The sequence below is a fragment of the Petromyzon marinus genome, chromosome 10 (genome assembly GCF_048934315.1).
Source record: "Petromyzon marinus isolate PM22_M1 ecotype Great Lakes invasive population chromosome 10, UKy_Petmar_22M1.pri1.0, whole genome shotgun sequence".
Taxonomy (NCBI): Eukaryota; Metazoa; Chordata; class Hyperoartia; order Petromyzontiformes; family Petromyzontidae; genus Petromyzon; species Petromyzon marinus.
In genome coordinates, this window is record NC_133676.1 from 17,215,770 (window position 1) to 17,236,005 (window position 20,236).

Here is a 20,236-nt window from a genome sequence, read left to right on the forward strand (position 1 = left end):
CTTTGTACTTTAATCCCTTGATTTATCTTCATCTCTTAGAGTTACGGGATCCCAAAGGGACATTGTTTGCCCGCAGCATATATTACATATTTGGAGCATTCAATAATGTGTATTATGATTTAATTACTGTTTCACTTTTTTTTACACGCATCACAATGGTGTTATCAGCCTTTTGGCTGATGGGGTCATTTGACTTGATTTAGCCATGCTGCTTAGCTTGGGTTGGTGAAGTTATGGGGCAGGACTGGGTCAGATATCACTCACCCAGTGATGTTGGGGATCGCGAACCCAGCAAACTGGGTTCATTGTGCAGCGTGATAACCACTGGCCCACTGCTCCACTCCCAAAGCTAAATTACCTCTGAGCACATTGGATCTGTGACTGGTACATAAATGTGTGCACATGTGTGTTCATTCGTCTCTGTGTCTGTTGCGTATCAAAAAGAGTCAATCTTCATGCGACTGTTTATCATTTCCTGTCGTATTTTTTTATTACTTTTTTAACCGAATGATTATATCAAGTACAACATTACATAGCCGGAGAACAAATCACCTAGACTGCATCGATATAACCATCACGATGAAGTATGATCACGTAACTCCTGTGGCCCGTACAGCGTGCCGAGGCATTCATGACGCATCGGATGGACAAAGGGGCCACGTGTGTAGCCGCCGTCGTATAATGATGCCCATTGGCTGCGTAACACGCACACTGTCAATTGACACGCAATCATAAAATACTAAATTTTAAATGCGGACTGGGTGTCTACCTAGAATGCAAACCTTATGCTATTGTTTCGTTCTTGTTTATTTTGTTCATGGAATGCATGCCCCGTTGTCTCCTGCATTGTTGCCGTGTTCACTGTGGCTTTGGAGAGGAAGCGCCGCTCGCAGCTTGACGAGCACACGGGGTCACCTCCAGGCGGTTCGCAATAGAATACCCAACTCGAATGACGCAATAATCATTCAACTGCTGCCACGCACATGCCTTGAAAATACATTGACACGCTAGTTTCTCCAGCTCAAAATGAAATGTAGTGCATAATATAACTCCTCTATCGTGTTACCCGCGACTCCTATAAACTGCAGGAGCTGTAGAGTCCATGAACACTTGTATTACCTGCTGCCCCAACTCTTCGTATAAACCAGGATTCTCAGATAAGTGGAGTAAAATCGTGGGTAACCCTGTGGATAACAGGACACACGAAGCCGATCTCCAACATCACAACGGATAATCAGAGTGTGTCCAGTCTCAGCCAATATCACAATGAATGATATCCAGGTGTAGTTCTTAGTGGGACGATTCTTGCACAGTAGGGGAGGCTGCTTTCATTAATAAATATCACCATTCTTACGCAATGGCTTAATCACGAACATGTACAGTATATGAACTATAAACCTGAGATAGGATTTGTGATGAGTCCGATTGAGCGTAATTTTTGAAATGCATTAAATATAAGTATGCAACCTTTCAATAACATTCGCTCCGCATTAGGCATGCGCTTGTTGCACGCTGCTCAGACTGCCACCGAGTCTCATCACCAGCCTAGGCTGGCAGTTGGCACAATCTTCTGCCATCAGAAATAAATCATTGCCCACCCCTGCTGGGTTCATCGACCCGAAAGGCTCGACAAAGTGTGCATGAAGAGATCTTTCTTCTGCTATTCATAAAACTAAAATGAATATCGGGGTTGAAGGAAAACATTTACTCAGTGTGAGGTCGGTAATGAGTGCAAGCTGTGGTGAAAACAAAGACGAGGCGAATCAAGACCAGGCCTGACCCCAGCTCCTCTCGGATACGGTGGGGAGGGGGGGGGCAGTGAATCTGTTGTGGGGGGCCACCACAGCGGTGGTTCACCACTATGCAGAGAGAACTTGGGTCGTTCCAAGTGAACATTTGGTGGTGCAGGCCCCACGCCAGTACCCCCCATGAGTGCCAGCCCTGGTGGAGACTTTGAAAGCAATGGCCCTGAGACCTGGCTCTTTAAGGGATCAAGCATGGCTGGATGTATGTTGAACTTCTTTTGCACCGTACGTAGCCAACTCTGCTAATCGGGATGGACAACAATCTAAACACAAAAAAAGGGTTTGATGGGGCCCACATTTCCATCAAGGTTGAGGGAGGAGAGAGTACATTTAGGACTCATTTATATATCTCAGTCAGTGTCAGCTTTCAGCAGGCCTACTGAGGATCTTGCAGTCTCTGTAAACATTGGCAGTTCATTGATAAATCATGGTGTTTGAAACAAGATCCGTTGGTAAATTCTGACTTTATTAATCTTTATGCGTTGATGAAAATTATGCACACCTACAACATAAATTACGGATGATATTTGCACACCTCCACAGAGCAAATTACCATTACAGAAACATCACTGCTGCACCTTCAATCACAGTGTGAGCCTCTTGTCAAACTATCAGTGACTTACATCATTCAAAAGAAATGCACTCGAAAGAAAACTAGAGATATTTTCTCTTCAAACACAATTTTCCTTTGTATTCTGATTTGTCATTCAAGTGTTTATTTTATTCTTATTGAACGTTGTTCATTCTATAAAGGGGGCGCTGAAGGTAGGCTAAGGCGTTGATTCGGAAGGACGATTTCGATCTCGAGCTTTTGTCAATTACATTTCAAATTATTTCCCATGTTCCAGGGCGACATTGAAAAACATAACGAACGTCTCCCATCGTCGTCGACTCTCAGTCGCATTTGCTCAATCCTCTTGGGGGGGGGGGGTGTTTTGTAATGAAGGCTCAATGCCCCGAGGCATTGATATGGTCTGTGCCTTAATCAAGTCTGGGATTTTATGAGTCGGGGTCAGCAGAGCCTTTTCTCATTTGAGGTTATGCCCATATAAGGCCCTGCTGACCATCAATCATTGTGAGCCGTGGCAATGCAGTTTGAGCTTCCACTGTTTGGTGTCGACATCGCCACAGGGTCACGCTCTATCACGATGGCCTCTTAGGCCATTCGCTCATGACAGCCCCTGTTCCCTCACAACTGGCCATGACCACAGCTAAAAATGGAATATTCCGTGGCTTAGGACAAAATGTGCGTTGCATCCTTGTCTTGCTCGAGTGTGAATGTTGTGAGTAGATTGTCCCTTGCAGAAATGGTTGAGAATGTTGAGACTCCCTTTGCTGTTTCTTTCCGCTCACTTCATTATCTTTGTGCTCTCCTTATTAACACATTGACGCTCGTGACACTTGAAACCTGGCCGCCGGGAACCGGGAATGCCAAATTAATGGAAGATGAAGAATGTTATTGAGAATTACTGCCCCATATTATTCATGAGCTGTCCGCCCATTTTAATGTTAACGAATGTAAAATACTAGCTGTTGCAAAATATAGGCTTTTAAATAAAAACATCGATATGTGTTTTCTTTAAACATACTGTACATGCCTTACATTGAGTGGGTATTTTTGAGAAGTTAAATATTGGTTCCTGGGTTAGCTGCTTGCCACAGAACCATCTTTTTTTGCATGGAGCTATCGTGGTGTCGGCCTTTCATGTGCTTGGTAATATCTGTGGAACATCGCACACCTGATGTACTACAATCTTCATATTGCTAGAAGATAGTTAGAATTTGTTTTTGTCTTTAAGCACCATTGACCACTATACAGCATCATCAGCATCATTATCAATGTCTTGCTCCAGATGGACTGATGAAATAAAAAAACAGAATATCTATTTATCCTGGAGAAATCCGATGAGCTATGAAGCTTTTGTCCAGAACGTGTTTTTACTGTAGATGGACTGACCATATCAATGGAACTTGTAATTTTCACACCTGCCCCAGGGCTGTACACAGGATATACACACTAACACGTGCTCCATCAAGAAGGAAACCAATTTTGTTTATTTTACAGTTGTAGTTACGAAATGTAGTCTTATCTACTTCGTTTCAGCCAAATGGAGTGTTTATACATTAATGAGTTTATCAACATTATAACATTGTCAAATTAACTTCAGAGTGGTACCAATATCTTGTTCTTTGCCAAGACTGCCACAGCTCGGGACAGGTTTGTTGGGATATTGTAGACACTGAGCCACGCGTTGGTGTTGTTTGTCAAGTGACTCTAAGTAGAGAAATAAACAAGGCCTTCAAAGTGGTAGCAGCTAAATTCAGAGCCTTCCATAACAGCAGAAATTGTGTCCACACAGTTGCAATATATCCTTACAAACGATCATCTTCTGCTTGTAAAATATTCAAAATGTAGACCTTGAAATATTATTTAAATTTTCAAATATATTTTGAAACGTGTATTCCGATCCATTCAAGAGAATATCCATATATGTGTACAAGTGAATATTGTACATGAAGTAGGGGAAGGCAACACTGTAGATGAAAATACATTACACGAAGCACACTTTCATGTGACGGCATTAAAATTTAACTCTTGCCCGAGATTAAGCAGGATACCGACCCTGAGATATAATGATACCCAAATCTGAAACCTCACTTTCTTTACGTGTATTACATTCATCTGCATATAGAGTGTTTTCTTTTAATTACCGCCACGTTATCTCTGTATGCCTGGATAGTATAACGCTGTGTTACTTAAATCAAATTAATCCTTTACAGGCTGTATCGACCCACTGCTGAATGAAGGCCTTCCCAGCCCCGTTGACTGAAGCCCCAGACTAGATTGGATATCACTCTCTGCCGATGTTAGCTGTAGTTGGGAATCGGACTCAGGCCGCCTGATTCACAGTGCAGTGCAATAACCATTGAGCCACCGCCCTCCACCAGCTAATTACAAGTGGTTGCTCATTACGTCTGGGTTGCCATGTGGTTGGTGCATTGGATCTGTTACCTAAATAATCTTGGGTCACCCCACGATGGCCAAGCCATTGATTTTGTGTGCATATGCCATTCATGCTTTGAAGATCTAGACTTTAGTCCTTTATGATGCATTTCCACAATAGTTGATTCGCAGTAATGATTAGCAACGTGACGTTAAAATCCAATGATGTGCCACGATAAATCAATGATCGTTATCTTTTCAAGACACGCCTCAAAGAGCTACAACTAAATAGGGTATCGTCATCACAGTCCATGATCTATTCACTCGTGGATGAAATCCCCTCCCCAAGTCTCCCCATGCCTCACGGTCCCCATGGTCTCGCGATGCAACAATGCCCACGATCTTATCGCTCCGTCTCCACGGTGGTCGACTTCACTTGGGGGGGGGGGGGGTCCCAACCTTCAGGTGGTGGCACCTCATCATGAATCTCGAACGCTACTGGGCTGGTGGGACGATGTTTGCCCCAGGGCCATTTACCTTTCCTGGTAGCGTGATGAAGACATTTTTTTATGCAAACTTGACAATTTTCGGCATTATTTGGCCAAATCATATATATTTCAAAGTACACTTTTATAGCAATAGATTCATTATCATTTAAACAAGGTACCGCATCAACTATTTGTGTGGTTTTCTGAATAAAAGTCCACGCTAAGACTCAATACAAGAACAACCGAATGGTCCATTCATAGACTCAGTGCATCTGAGGCCTACTTCGGAAATATGATGATGATGAAAGAGGCAACTGCAACGCGCTATTCAATGAGCATTGTTACAGTTTTGTATTTTTGCAGTTAGGACAATAACAACTTTCAAAAAAACAGACCACACTTCTCATGGCATTATCTGCCGTATTGGACGCCCTGGCAATATACTGGAGTTGAAACTTGACATAATGCATCGATGCCATTTAGTCAATGTCATTTCAGTAATCAAACATACACAGTGAAACATTTTCGTGATGTGTGATATGTGAACAATATTACATTCAATAATTACTGGGGTAGAGCAGTTATTACAACACTGCGTCATGAACCAATAATATTTAATTCCATTCTTGATCTTGGATAATGTCAGTTGGCAGGTGACATGTAAAGCAGTCCTGGGCTCGCCCCCTTCCCCAAGCTGCATTGACTAGCGTGGTGAAGTATGGTCAAAACATTGCCATGGAGAGGCCTTCATCCATCAAAGTACTGGCAAACAGCTAACACAATTTATATTAGTTTTCATGGTGGCATTTTAGGAATTACTTTTAAATGTGGTGGGAATGCTAAAACATAACAATATATCGTATTCATCTGGATTAATCCTTGCAGTCACGAAAGCTTTAATTCGAAATATATCGTATATAATTTTCTGATTTTGTTTATGTAACTACCGTATATTTAGCATATGACCTCAAATATATTATTCATTCGACTATAGTTTCAACATCATTATGGACACTTGCCATCGTTATTCATGGCCATAGCCAATGTTTAAGTAACATCTGCTCAGTCATTTTTTTTCTTCCCCAAAGCATGGAAAGAGTGAATTAACGAAGCATTTGTGGTCACTGACTGGAGAATATAGCCAAGCCACACTAAACAAGGACTATAAACCTCGCAGTGGGAATGATTCTCGTGCCCTTGATTTTCAGTCAAGATCGTGCCACATTCTCAAATGGAGTGCGATATTTTCACCTACAGATGTCGTTTTTTGATGTGGGCTAGCAACCAGGCAGTGTGTCCAGAACGTAAACAACACCTGTGCCCGTTTTAATCCGCTGTGTGCTTTTTTTAGTTAGATAACACGGTCATTGTTCGCCGTCCATCTAATTTCCATGCGGCCCAGGGTAAATAACGCATTTCTTTTATAAAGTAAACTTTAAATGAACCTCCATCTCGGCGGTGACCAAACGAGAAGCGCAGCTGCCGCTCGGCGTGCCCTCCGCTGCGTCCTTGCGTTCAGCCGCCGTCTCCTCGCATCGTCGCCTTTCCCATTTCGCCCGTCACACACAGACAATTTAGAACTCACTCCCCCGGAGGGGGGGAAAAAAAAAAACATTCCGAGGCTTAAGCCGCTCGCCCAGCTTTTCCCGTAATCCTTGTTTAAAAAAAGACAAAGAGCAAAGCGTTTGAGCCCTCTCTTCACGTCGCTGCTCGTTTATTGTAGTCCATTGCGAAATACAGAACCACCGCAGTCTATGGATTCTAATTTAAAGAAGCACTTATCTTTGATGATTGCACCCAATGGAGTCTACACCTATTTACATTTGAAGAGATACGTCTTATTAGCCTTCACGGCAGCTTTTATATATATTTTGCCTGGTGATGTGACTTGAATATACATTGTTCCGTTTTTATTTAAATATATATGTCACACAGGATAGAGATATGTTAGATGAGTGCTCAAGATACCGATTAAGTGCGTATGAGGAGTTATATACATTTTAAAATCACAGGATATGTTTGCATTAATCTCTACACTCGAGAGAGATTGGACATACACTATAAAGTGATGGATTAAGCAAGACATATTTTGAAATTGCTGTATTTCGAAATCAAGGGAGGATGAATGTAAGAGGAAAATAAATGTGAAGAAGGAATGCATGTTTCACCATAACTGAGACACTGTTATGGTACTATCTTAACACTGTATATCCCCTAATTATTCCAAAGACATTTTGAAAGTTAAAAGTTTGAAAAAACAAGTCTACTATGGAGAGGCAGTATATTGTAACTACAAATGAACATATATGGCAAGTTCCAATAAACAACCTTGAACAGACCACATCTATAATTGTCTCCATGCTCACATGGGGATTGCTACAGGGCCCATCTCTGTTGGCTGAGCCAGTGATGCTCATTCCACATTCCCATGGCAATCGCCAATAACCTCAGGGGACATTCTGATCTTGACTTCCCACCAAGTGGTACTCACGTTTCTCAATGTTGTGTTTATGCATATGTGAGTTTATGTAAGTGTTACCCTATGTACGCGTGTTATTGATTGTATAATACATCTGGCAGCACCTTAAAACAAGTATGAAGTCAGCCACACATTTGGGTATTGTTTTACGATGAAAGTTTGTACTCTGCGCTACACCCTCCCTTGCCACCGTTGCCTTGAGAGGAGCTACATGGCCCCTTCATCGCGCGTAACGTCTGAAGGAGCAGTAAGCCGCAGCTGAGCTCAGCACGCCTTTGTGGTGGATGTTAATTCCACAGACAACTCTACCCACGTGCAGATGTTCGGCCCTTTTTGTCAATTCACTGCTGGATGAGGGCCACCTCTCTGCTGTGCCGGTCTTGGGGCTCATTTGAACGTTACCTTGCCATGCTTGTGTGGCATTGAGTTATCATCGTGTCACTTGAGTTGGGCGTTTAATTAAAGACCACCGGAGGAGGTGACGTCATGTGTTCTGTGACGTTGTGTGCTCTGTGACGTCGGGTGTTCTATGACGTCGTGTGTTCTGCGACTCGTGTGCTCATCGCCCTGTGAATGTTTCCACTCAAAAGCCACAGCAAACACGGCAATAATCCAGGAGACAAAGCACTGTCTATTAATGCTTGTTAATAGACAGTGCTCATAATCTAGCCTATGAATACAGTTATACAGCAACCGCGTGCACAGCCCTTTGTCAATGCGCTGAGGCACGAATGCCTCCCCACAGTGTGAGCCATGATGGTTATTGGTCATCCTTCACCACACTGGCCAGTACGAGTTGGTGAAGGCAAGAGGGCCATGGACGTGTGAGCCTAGATTGTTCTTACAGCCTGCGGACAATTTGTGTGCCCTGTGTTGTCCAAAACGCTTTGAACACTAACCAAACTGTCCCTTCTCATTTCCGTTACCCAGGCACATTTTCCTGCCTCAAGGGAGAAAGTCATCGGTGCAGTGTTCACGCCACAGCGTGCGCGTGAATAAATAGCGGCAGACACACAGATAATAAAAAAGAGACATCGCGAGGGATTACCGCTCCACTGCCTGCAACACCATGAGCGGGAACGGCCAACAGGGCCCGGACGCCCCACCCTCCTTCGCCACGTACGCACAGGAGGATGACGATTGCGACTCCTCTGATGCCAAGCCATCATCACAGAAAACGACGGATGCAGCAGCAGCAGGAGCAGCAAAGGAGTGCGCCGCTTCCAGCAGGCAGCCGGCACCTGTTGTCCTTGACGACTGGGAGCTTCCAAGCCCCTCCGAGTACGAAAGCCCACCGGCTATTCCGCAGCAGGGACCGGGGGCCTCCAGGGATGCTTCAGAGACCAAAGAGAAAGGCGGCGGCAGCTTCGGTGCGACTGAGCCAGCGGCGAGCCCAAGCGGCAGTGGGGCAGACGTGGCCTCACTTCGGTCGGACTCCAAGGCGGACTCCAGGCCACCAGCTGGGGGCTTCACAAACCAACTCTCATTCTCCGATGACAAACCGAGTCCCGTGACGCACAAAGAGAACAAATTTGACGTTGACAAGCCAGATGAAAACAAGGAAGCATCTGAAAAGCCCGTGACAAAAACTCACTGTTTCCCTTGTGGAGATGGCGACGAGGTCGCACACCTCGCTCACGACAACATTCAGGGTCCAGAATTTCGACGGGATGAGCCTGTGCCATGTGACACAGCCAGCACAGCAGCGCTGCCAAATGAATCTGACGATGCTCAATTAAGCAAACCCGCCGCGCCGAATACTGAATCGTCTGGCAGTGCAGCTGAAAACGGCAAACGGCCCCAAACCGGCAAAGAAAGCCCCGAGCCTCACGAGGAGCCTATAGCGGGATTTACAGAGCCTCAAGAATCGGATGAAGGTTCCTTTGCTGAGGCTCCACATCAGGAGGGTTCAAGTGGGCTATTAACCTTGAAGACGAAACAGGTCACATTCAGCGAGGAAGTTTTGGTTGAAGAGAAGTTCGATGAACCTGGAAATGGCGAGAACGTTTTGAGCGTTGTGAACTTCAGTGCAATGCCTGCAGACGCGGATGAGACCTGCGCCTTCAGGTCGTACGAGGCCTCCAACAAGAAGGCATCAATGCTGCGATCCTACACGCTGCCCAACACGTACACGTTCGACTACAGGGGGGAAGACGACAACGACATTCCGGACGCGGCCTCACAGAGTAAGACCCTTAAAAGTGAAAACCAAAAACTGGAGCGGAAGCTTTCAGAGCAGTGCTTGGGACAGAAATCCGACAGTGCTTGCATGTTTACAGAGCAAGTGGTGGCTGCTGATTTGTCATCCAAACAGCCCGAGGTTTTGGAAATGGAACGTAATCTACAGGAGGCAGATAAAGAAACAAAGCAACAAAACGATGCCCTCAATATCCAAGCAGGCAACGTGGGTGTGGATGAGTCAAGTTTCACCAGCGTTGTAAATTTGCGAGCTATTCCTGAAGGGAGAGAGGCGGCTGATTTTCAGACCGATAAACCTGCGCCCACAGATGCGGGTTCTGCTCAAGACCAAAGCTTGGACATTACAGCAACATCGTTAAACCATCACACTGAAAAGCCTACTCCGCAAAGAGATATAATATCCACAGATTTTCTACCGATTGAACAGAAAGCATCCAAAATAGTGTTACAGGGAAGCAGTTCTCAAAAGGTGAAATCGAGTCAAGGAGGAGAGAGCCAGGGTGCCATCAAAGGTGACAGCCTCGAAGAAGAAATAAAAATGCCCGAGGTGCAAACGGTGCAACCGTCCTTTCCAAAAGTGGAATGTGAAGCCAAATTTGGTGATAAGAGGAGTAACGACGCACACGTGCTGCGGGCGGATGGTGACAAAACCTCCATAGAGAAATTGAAAGATGAAGAAAAATCTATTGAGGCACCGGAATGCAAAGATATTATGAAGGATGACAAGAATGGAAGCGCGATTCCGCAGTTGAAATGTGCAGACGCTTCGCGAGCAGAGAGCGAAAGCGACGCTTTGAGTGCCGGTCATACGAAAGAGCCAACACAACAAGATCACTTCGAAGAACCTCGGCCCGGAAAACTCGCCCCGGGTGACGCTGCGTCCACACCAGTGGAGCACGCAACAACCTGCTCCAGTTCGAATGGGAAAGACGCGGTCGCTATTGGACCGGACACCTCCAAAACCGCTGTAGCCAGCATGTTGGGACCCCAAGCGCAGTCCACACCACTATCGGCGCCGCCGCAGTCGGAGCTAGATTTCTACGCCATGAAAGCAATCGACAGCGAGTCGGACGCCAGCTCCGATGATGAATTGCAGTGCAATGTCGTGGACCAGTTTGGAAAGCCGACGTCGGGGGACTTTCTCACAGCTGGGGGGGGCGGGGAAGATGGTCAGAAGTCAGCCGGCCATCACGGCCACTCGAGGCTCTCGCCGTTGGAAACAGCTATCTTGTCTGAGTTTCAGGAGGACAATAGCGACGAGGAACAGTACTTCCCATCCGAAAAGGCGTCTGCGGCAAGCGCTCGGCAAGAGTTCCCTCCGGAGCACGCCAGGCAGGAGGAACGGAAGGAAAGTGACTTCAGCAGCTTTCGCTTTCACTGCATCGACCCGCAGGATGAATCTGCGTACTACGAGTATCCCCCCGACGCGAAGGGGCACGGACACGATGTGGAGTATATGGAGCTGAACACGGCTGGTAAAGAGGCCCTCCTTGCTTATTCCAAACAATCGGCAGAAACGAAACTGCTGGACCAAGCATCAGGAGGCACCCCAGAAATAGATATCACGCAACACATGCATCCAGAAGAGGAGGAAGAGGAGGAAGAGGAGGAGGACGAAGAAGAAGAAGAGGGTCTGGTTCCAAGGTCTGACACAGAGGACACCTCCGCAGAAATTAAGCGTGTTGAAGCAGATCCGTACAAGCCGGATTCTCTGTCGGTGGACAAAGACAAGGATTTTATTTTCAGTTCTCCTCTAATGAAATCCGACCTCCCCGTGCTGAGCGCGCGGGAGTCTGAATACCACCCGGCCGGTGTTCTGTTCGAGAACGTGACCCCAACGCGGTCACTCTCCGGTGCAGACAAGCGTCTTGGAGGAATAAAATACTCGCTGAGCGTCGACGTCAGCAGCGTGCTGCGCCACAATGACGGCAGCGACGATGAGAGCGACAAGGGTCACCACCACCACGCTCGCGTGACGTACGAGAGAGAACTGCCGGACCTCAGAGAGCAGGACAAGAGCCCCGATTCTGAGATCGCGCCACTCAAATTTGCCGAGGAGCAGCTGTGTCCAGCGCATGTTCCGAGAATATCAACAACGCCGCCGCCCAACGACGATGACGAATACAAGCAAGACACCCTGGGCGAGGGAGCTGCGGCTCAAAAGGACGCAGCGTTCACTGATTATATTCATTCAGAAAGTTTAAGTCCTAAAAAGAGCATACCACACGCTGAGTGCTTGCCTCCAGCAAGGGAGAAAGCTCAACCGGATGAATCGATCAAAACAGACACAGCGGCAAACGCCGAGCAGAAGGAAGATGCCAAGCACGCCACAACCACTGACGTTCAATTAAAGCAATCTGCCGACTCTGGCTCCGAAGGCGTCGCTGAGACACAACACCAGGCGGAAGACGGCAAAGGCCTCTCCGAGTCGCAGGTGGAAGTGTTTGTAAGCGAGGGTGCCGAGGGACAGCAGCGAGATTCGAAACAACAAATCAAAGACAAGGAGATGGAGACAGCGGAGGAGCAGCTGGCGAGGGCAGAGCCACGGCACGGCGCTGAGAAGGATGCCAAGCCCACGAAGCCACATCCAACAGCGAGCGGTAAGGTTCGCATTGAATCAGGCTACAGATGGCGTGTGGCGAGGTATGCACGTATGTTGAACTTCTTTTGCACCGTACGTAGCCAACCTTGCTAATCGGAGGTGTAGAGGGTAAGCGTGGGTTAATGCCACCTCTTCTTATACGGGCAATTTAATTAATATTCGTGATAGCTATGTTTTGTGCAAGTTATCTGGCTTTGAAATGGATGGTCGAATACAGGAAACCCAGCAGGGAAGTTCGGTACAATTATATATATACCAACGTATATTTGATTTCAACATCATCATCATCGAAATACAGCAGATTCTCCACGTACAATTTCCAAGTGATCTCCGAAAAGTTCAGATCGTTGCCCTGTGGATTCTTGTTTGGTGTGATCCATAGAATGTCAAATTGATGGGCATCTGAAAATATCGAGAATCATCGGTGTTCTTAGGCGAATTAGCATTCAGCACTGTGCACGCACGCATGTGCTGGCTGTTACAACACACACGACATGCTAAGTAGGATACATTACACACACTAGTTAGGGCAGTGGTTAGTGCACTGCGCTACGAAACCAGCAACCTGAGTTCAATACCCGGCCATAGATAATACCAGTCGTGAGTGATATCTGATCTTGGTTCCTTCCACTGTCAGAATGAGAGTGACCTATGCAACCGACGTGATGGAATGCTAATTGAAACCAGCGCTGCATTGTAATTTGAGCAGTACCACCGATCCATACACACAGATTATGACACTTCACATGTCAGTCACTGGTGAGTGTCTCTTGAGTTTATTTGGTGAGTAATATGTGAGTTGTGAATGTCCTGGTGAGTATCTCGTGAGGGTCAGGAGTCAGATAAGTATCCACACATTTGTAGGCCAAATATGATCAATGTTACACTGCTGAAAATTAACTGTTCCTGTGTGACTCTGGGCAACCATTCCTCAATTTCCGAAGAAGAAGAAAATCCAATTGGCCTCTCCGATGGTTAAATAACGGAGCGGGATATGTAGCGATTTGCGCGACATCTAAGCAAATACCACCATCAATGCAAATGCACACTACCGAATCAGAACCAGAATATTAATTTACACTGGAGTTTATAATCATCATGTTTGTAGTTCGGTGAGCACGATTAAACGCTTGGTATAAACCCCCCAGACAAAAAATATTTCTACGTGAAAATGAAGAAATGGAAGGTGATTTATTTATTTAGTGAATGTTTTTACGCGTGACCGTCATACAGTTAGAGTGCCAGATATGCAAAAAAAGCAAATAATGTAATATTTGTAGAATGTTATATTGTGTGTGAGTGGACGTCAGCCCCACGTAGCCACAGAGCAGTGTGACAGCCTCCTCCTCCATCCAGCACGTGCAGGTCGAGCTGGAATGAAAGGCGACTTAGCATGAAACGCGGCTCAGGCTGATGCCACTGGCAACCGGGGGAGGCGAGGACATGGGGGAGGGGGGGGGTTCGTGGACGAGACGCCGGGGAGAGGCGGGGCTGGATGGCGCTGGAGGTCTCTTTAAAAAACCACGAGAGTACTGCACTGCTGCACCGACGGCTCAGATGCATTAACCAGCGGCGTGTGCACAGTTGATTACGCGCGCATTTGACTGAAATTAAGTCAATTGGGTAGCTACTGAATTTTAATAGCATCACGTGTCACATATGTGTTGGGAGCTGTGTTTAACATAAATACGCCCCAATTACCATAGATAAGGTGATATAAATTATTTCCCCTCAATCCTATGTATTTGTATATATTGGTTGTTCCTAAAAAATATATCTCTGGAAACCTAATGATTGACTTCAAAATTATCTAGGATCCATCGCGTTGCAAATGGACATCTGAAGTTCAGATAGTTAAGAATTATGCTTGAAACTTAGAGCATTTCCAACATTTTCAGTGACGAAGCATCGAGAAATTAGGTATTTGAAAGTTAACCTTTTTTAAAATGATTCTTTCCGTGGGGTTTTCAGTCACGCTTGTTTGTTGACCCTGCAGGCTTCAAAGAGCCAATTGTGCACCAGGAGGCCATCGACGAATCGGGGGACACGGTGGACACCGAAGCCCCCCTGGAGAATCTCCAGTCCGTGCCCGCCGAAGATAAAGCTCACGTCCAGACGGAGACCCTGCCAGCGGAGACACAGCCAGCAGCTCCAGCAGGGGTCGAGGAGGCTCCGGCTTGGGGAATGGAGGCGGTTGCCAGCCACGAGGTGCAAGTGAGGCGACCCACAGAGGAAGTGGAGAGCATTCACCCCGAGAAGGTTCTTCAAGCAGAGGAACGGCACATCGTCGAGGAGGAAGACGCAGCCCACGCTGCGGAACAACAATCGGAGGGCGACAGAAAGCCACCCGTAGAGGCAGAGCAAACTGATGACGTCGAGAAGCAGGCCGCAGCTGAAGACGCCCATTTGGAGAGCCCCTTAGTCGCCAGTGAAAGCAAAGCGGCCGCAATGAGCGACCGAGACAGTAGTACGTGCACGCCAGATGTTGAGAGCACGGTAGACGTGGATAGAAAGTTAGACACCGAGTGCGAACCTGAGGAAGCGGCGGAGGTAGATGTTGAACACAAGCCTGACGAGACAAATGTAAAAGTTGAAAGCAGGCCGCAAGAGAAGAGCCAGGCAGATGCTGTGACAAAGACAGATGCAAAGGACGCTCCAGTTATTGAGAGCAGCTTAGAGGGCAGCGGGCCAGATACGGAGAGCAAAGGAGAAGAGAAGAGCACTCCGGATACTGAGAGCAAACTTGAAGGGTCGAGCGTTGCACACATTGACAGTGAACTGGACCAGAAGAGCATTCCAGATGTTGAGATCAAGCTTGAAGAGAAGAGCATTCCAGATGTTGAGATCTTGCTTGAAGAGAAGATCATTCCAGATGTTGAGACCTTGCTTGAAGAGAAGAGCATTCCAGAGGTTGAGACCAGGTTAGAAGAGAAGTACATTGCAGATACTGGCAGCATGCTTGAAGAGAAGAGCACTGCGGATATTGAGAACACGCCGGAAGGAAATACAATTCCCGAGGATAAGCCAGAAGCGAAGGGTGATCCGCATAACGGGGGCAAAACAGAAGATGACACTAAACCAGACGGTGATGAAAAGCCAGAAGAACAGAGCCAGCCTGAGGCTGAGAGCAGAGCAGACATTGAGAGCAGAACCGACGTGGAGGGGGAAGAAGAAGAAGAAATGAGCGAAGTGAGTAAGGAATGCGTGCCAGAGAGCGAGTTAAAGCTGGAAGAAGACAGCAGCAAGATGGTGGAGGAGGAGCCGGAGGAGGAGGAGGGGGAGAGCCTCGCTGATGTGGAGATTCTCGTGGAGAGGAGAGACAGTGACCAGGTGGGGAAGCAATCCCTTCCCAGCTCTCCAGAGAAGAAGTCTCCCAAGAAAGACTCAACGAAGCGCAGAAAAGGTTGTGCATTGGGAACTCTCATTGAAATGTATTTAGAGTTCATTGGGTCGGTGATGTTTCGTGTTGTGCTGTCCTGTCGTGTTGGTGAAGTGTTCAAGGTTAATTTATAATGTAGAACCATAACTAACTTTGCACTAATGAACATGATATGTTTAAATGGCTAAAACAAGTTATTGGCATTGATTAAAGTTTATATTAAGGGACATGACATGCAAAAAAACATAATTCATAGCATTTAGGCAATGAGGTGTATCTTCCTCGCCTCGCCAACCCTGACGATGACTGTTGTATATTTGGAGTCCGCTTTTTCTCTCTCCCCGTGGTGGTCACGTGGATATTTCTCCAGGTTTTTATGGTTTTCCCTCCACATTTAGAATCAACATGCATTTAGATGAGTGTTTTTACATGACAATGTTTCAATGTTCTAAATGAACGACACATTTGATCACAATGTGCGGACAAGTTAATTCGTTGAAATCAGTTAATGGATTGTTTATCCTAACGAATGCACGTTGCAGGACCTTTCTAGTTCACCAATGATCGTGCTATTAATGGGTTCATTCTGATTGACGCTTCTCTCTGCCACTCATCCAACCATCTCCCCGACTCTCCCCACCCCCCACCGACCTTTCGCACACCCTTCTTGCGTGCTCGGCTGCCCTGCGGTCGCCCAGTGGGTAAGAAGGGAGACCTGAGCAAGCGCGCCGAGCTTCGCTCCCCCGTGAGAGCCAGCCGAGCCACGGAGAGGCCCCAGCGAGCCTCCCCGCACGCCACCAGCAAGAAGCGACAGAAAGGTGATGCCCGTCCAGCCATCCTCCCTCACCCGCGAGGCAGCATTGTCTCTTGTTTCTGACTGCTGATGAGACACCGCGAGTCGAAGCCAGTCCGTCCGGAGTTTGCTTGCGTTGACGCAATGCTGCTGAAATGACGTGCTTCTTTGGTCAGGGCGGATATCTAATGTTTGGATATGTGTCATGGCACCAAATATATTTAGAAATCCTATTAAAAAAAGGAACTATTCTTTTGAGGTTTTATGATCATATGCGAAGTGGCACAAAGCTTGAGCCTTACAGTATTAAACTTACTTAGCAAGTAAAATATTTTAACCATAATTTGCCTTGTTTGCCTCAAGATGAACCCAGTCTGCCCATGAGCACTGCGACACGACCGCCACTTCGTGGCGATTGGCGGTCGCCGCTGTCGCTGCTGGGGGTGTTGCAACATGTGCAGCGTTCTTTGGAGGGCCCGTCACTTTGCTGCAGCAGTAGAGGGGGATCTCGTCTTGGCTCCTCACTCGACGTGGATTTGTGACCATTGTAAAACCTCATCTTCACCAAGCGCACGGGGGACGCGTGGTTGCCGATCCAACCTCGAAATAATGACGCGGGGAGGTGGCCAATGGCGCGGATGTTGGACGAAGGTCCAAACAGGCCATGAGTGTGCTGCGGTGGCCAGGAGAAGTTAACTACCCCGCCTGGTATACAGGAGGTCGTTGGTTCGATCCCGACTCTGGATATTTGGAGTTTGCATGCTTTGCCTGTGGCCACGTGGATTTTCTCCGAGTCCTCCAGTTTTTCCCTCCTCATTTAGACTCAACGTGCGTTTAGAGTATTTGGCTGCTAGAAATGTCCACGTGAATAGCCACTTCATTGGGCTATCATTTGTGGTCAGGTCGCTTCTGAAAAAGAGCTATGTAACTCAATGGTCCTTACCTGGTAAAATAAAACATTGTTTAGTTTCAAAAGAGCTACCTTCTTCTGACAAAGCCGGCCTATCTGGGCTTACGGGAAAGGGAAATCAAAATGCACGTAACCGACCGGTCTGATTTTGTGTCTTGTACACTACAGCTCCTCCAAAAGCGGACGCAGGAGGAGTGGAGTTGCCTGCAGCAGGACAGCAGACATTCAGCCCGAGTGCCAAGGCCAAGGTGAGGTGATGTGAGACACTGTCTCTGTGATGCTTGCTGCTGACGCCAGCGATGGAAAGCTCTTGGATCTGCGTCTGCTTTGACATTTCTGAGCAATGTATTCGAGAGGCTAATCGTTTCATTAGAGCATAAGATGGAGTTGGGGAGGGAGATGGTCGTGGACTTTCAAAGGTTCGAGATGACCACAGTTTCTAAGTAGTACTCACACTAATTGAGCAAACACTTCATGTTGTGAGGGCTAAAGTTAGATTATGATCTCGTGAGTAATCACAAAAACACAGTTCCCCCCCCCCCCCCCCCCGCAAAGATTAGGCACTCCGATTGTCTCCAGGTCTGCTGAGACAACTTCCCATCTCATTCCAAACAATTGTTTATTGATTCTAATCGGACGTGCGAGCTGCACGCTTTGCAGTGCGTAAACGAGAACGTGGGGCGGAGTGCAGCGACTCTCAGGGGCCCAGCGGTGGCATCAGCGGTGGCATCAGCGGTGGCATCAGCGCTGGCATCAGCGGTGGCATCAGCGCTGGCATCAGCGGTGGCATCAGCGCTGGCATCAGCGGTGGCATCAGCGCTGGCATCAGCGGTGGCATCAGCGGTGGCATCAGCAGCGCCGCCTGCCAGCGCTGCACAGTTTCACGTCCTGACCAATCAGGGGGGTCGGTTCTTTTTCCTTTTTAAAAGTATTTTTTTTATTATTCACTTTAACTATTAACATTTTATTTTTTTGTTGTTAAACGTCATTAATCATATTAATCATAAACTATTATATGGTGATGCTGCATTGTCAGTGGTGCACAAGCACAATTAACAATCTCAACACGTCCGTCAACATCATTGCTTTAAAAATAAGTATATAGTAGGCGACATTCCGGGCAGTTATCCTGCTGCAGGCAACACACGCGTCGTCGTCGTGTCGATTTAGACTCGGTCTGTGAAACCTCGGTCTGTGAAACCTCGGTCTGTGAAACCTCGGTCTGTGAAACCTCGGTTTGTGAAACCTCGGTCTGTGAAACCTCGGTCTGTGAAACCTCGGTCTGTGAAACCTCGGTCTGTGAAACCTCGGTCTGTGAAACCTCGGTCTGTGAAACGCGCTCACAATGATGCTGATGCGTGTGCTGTGATCAAGGGACGTTGCCCACAACGTCACCTGTTTATCGTTTTTTTTATTCTAATGCCACAGTTTTAATGACGAATGTGTTCAGTTTTGTTTCTGTCAGTTATGAATGCTTCAGTTCTCCATGTGAATGTACACACGGACTGTCATTCCATATATAGCTCCATGCAGCTCCGTGTGAATGAATCCAAGGTACCTGGGTGAATAAGACTAAGGGGGTGTCATCATGACCCGTTCGAATAACTATTCGAATTATAATTTTAGCACAGATATGACATTAGAGCCTTGGACGTTTTGCCAAAGAATACATATATAGCGCTCTCGGCTTCCCAATCAGACAAAGTGGTTTAATCCTCTTATCCCTGAGTTGTATTATCATGGGTGCTGTTACTTACATCTTGACAAATAAGAGGCGATGGTACTGAAAAGTGTGGGCCTCTACAATGCCAGCGTGCTGTGGTGGGCATCCCTGAAGCCGCTCCTTCTCTGCTGCTGACGCTTCGGTCGAGAACCGTCCCCCCCTAGCCGTCCACGCCGCTGGCTCCATCCCTCTTTTCAATCCAGGGTGATGACCTCCCTCTTTTCCTTTGCCTATGCATGGCCATTTCTACTTATTCAAACGCCGTGATTAATACAGACATCACCTTCCTGCTCTCCACAATGTCCCCCTTCACCTAAAGCACGATCCCCATGAGCCAGCAACGCACATATTGCTTTTTGTACAGTGTCACGAGGTGCAGCCTTGTACGATGCAGTCATTACGCATTGAAGTTGTATGTTATTGCAAGACAGAACCACGTCCTCCCTGTCATCCGTAACTCCTGCGTGTCACCTGGGTGGGAACTTTCTCCTTTGTCTTTTGCATCGCTTATAGCGACCCTCTGCTGTCGTGTCTGTCACGAAGATCCTCATTTCTGCTGTGATTCTCGAAGCCATCTGAAACCTCCTTCCCCGGGGGGCCAATAAGTTACTCGGGAGGTCTCGCGTGCCCTCTTCACGAACGTCCGCACGTGCGTTTCACTTACTGCCACGCGCCCTCCAAATCTGCCCTTAAATTTGTGTTCATGAAGGCGGTGGGAAAGTGGGGTTCTTTTGTCAGCCGTGGTGTGTACCTCGGTAAACGAGCAGTGGATCGAGGCATGTCCAGGGGCACTCTCCATCCATTGGCCACTGCTCTCGATGTGATGCCAATTGTTTGCCTTCCATTTGAGTTGATGCGTACGCTGACTCGGCAAGCCACTAATCACCAGAGTCGTGAATAATAACAATAATAAT

General features: G+C 47.1%; 1 protein-coding gene and 1 long non-coding RNA gene across 2 annotated transcripts in view; one reads left to right on the forward strand and one right to left on the reverse strand.

The window, feature by feature from the left end:
* LOC116940819 (uncharacterized) overlaps positions 1–20,236 on the forward strand; it is a 115,847-nt gene that overhangs the window by 52,736 nt on the left and 42,875 nt on the right. Inside the window, exons 3-6 of the mRNA XM_032951042.2 lie at positions 8,647–12,515; positions 14,514–15,920; positions 16,595–16,714; positions 17,768–17,847. Of these exons, the coding sequence (XP_032806933.2) occupies positions 8,786–12,515; positions 14,514–15,920; positions 16,595–16,714; positions 17,768–17,847 (5,337 nt within the window). The 5' untranslated portion in view covers positions 8,647–8,785. The remainder of the gene's footprint in view (positions 1–8,646; positions 12,516–14,513; positions 15,921–16,594; positions 16,715–17,767; positions 17,848–20,236) is intronic.
* LOC142924237 (uncharacterized) lies at positions 13,695–14,540 on the reverse strand. Its single transcript, XR_012941432.1, has 2 exons — positions 14,454–14,540; positions 13,695–13,888 (listed from the first exon to the last, which is right to left on the reverse strand). It is a non-coding gene; the product is annotated as an uncharacterized LOC142924237 (long non-coding RNA).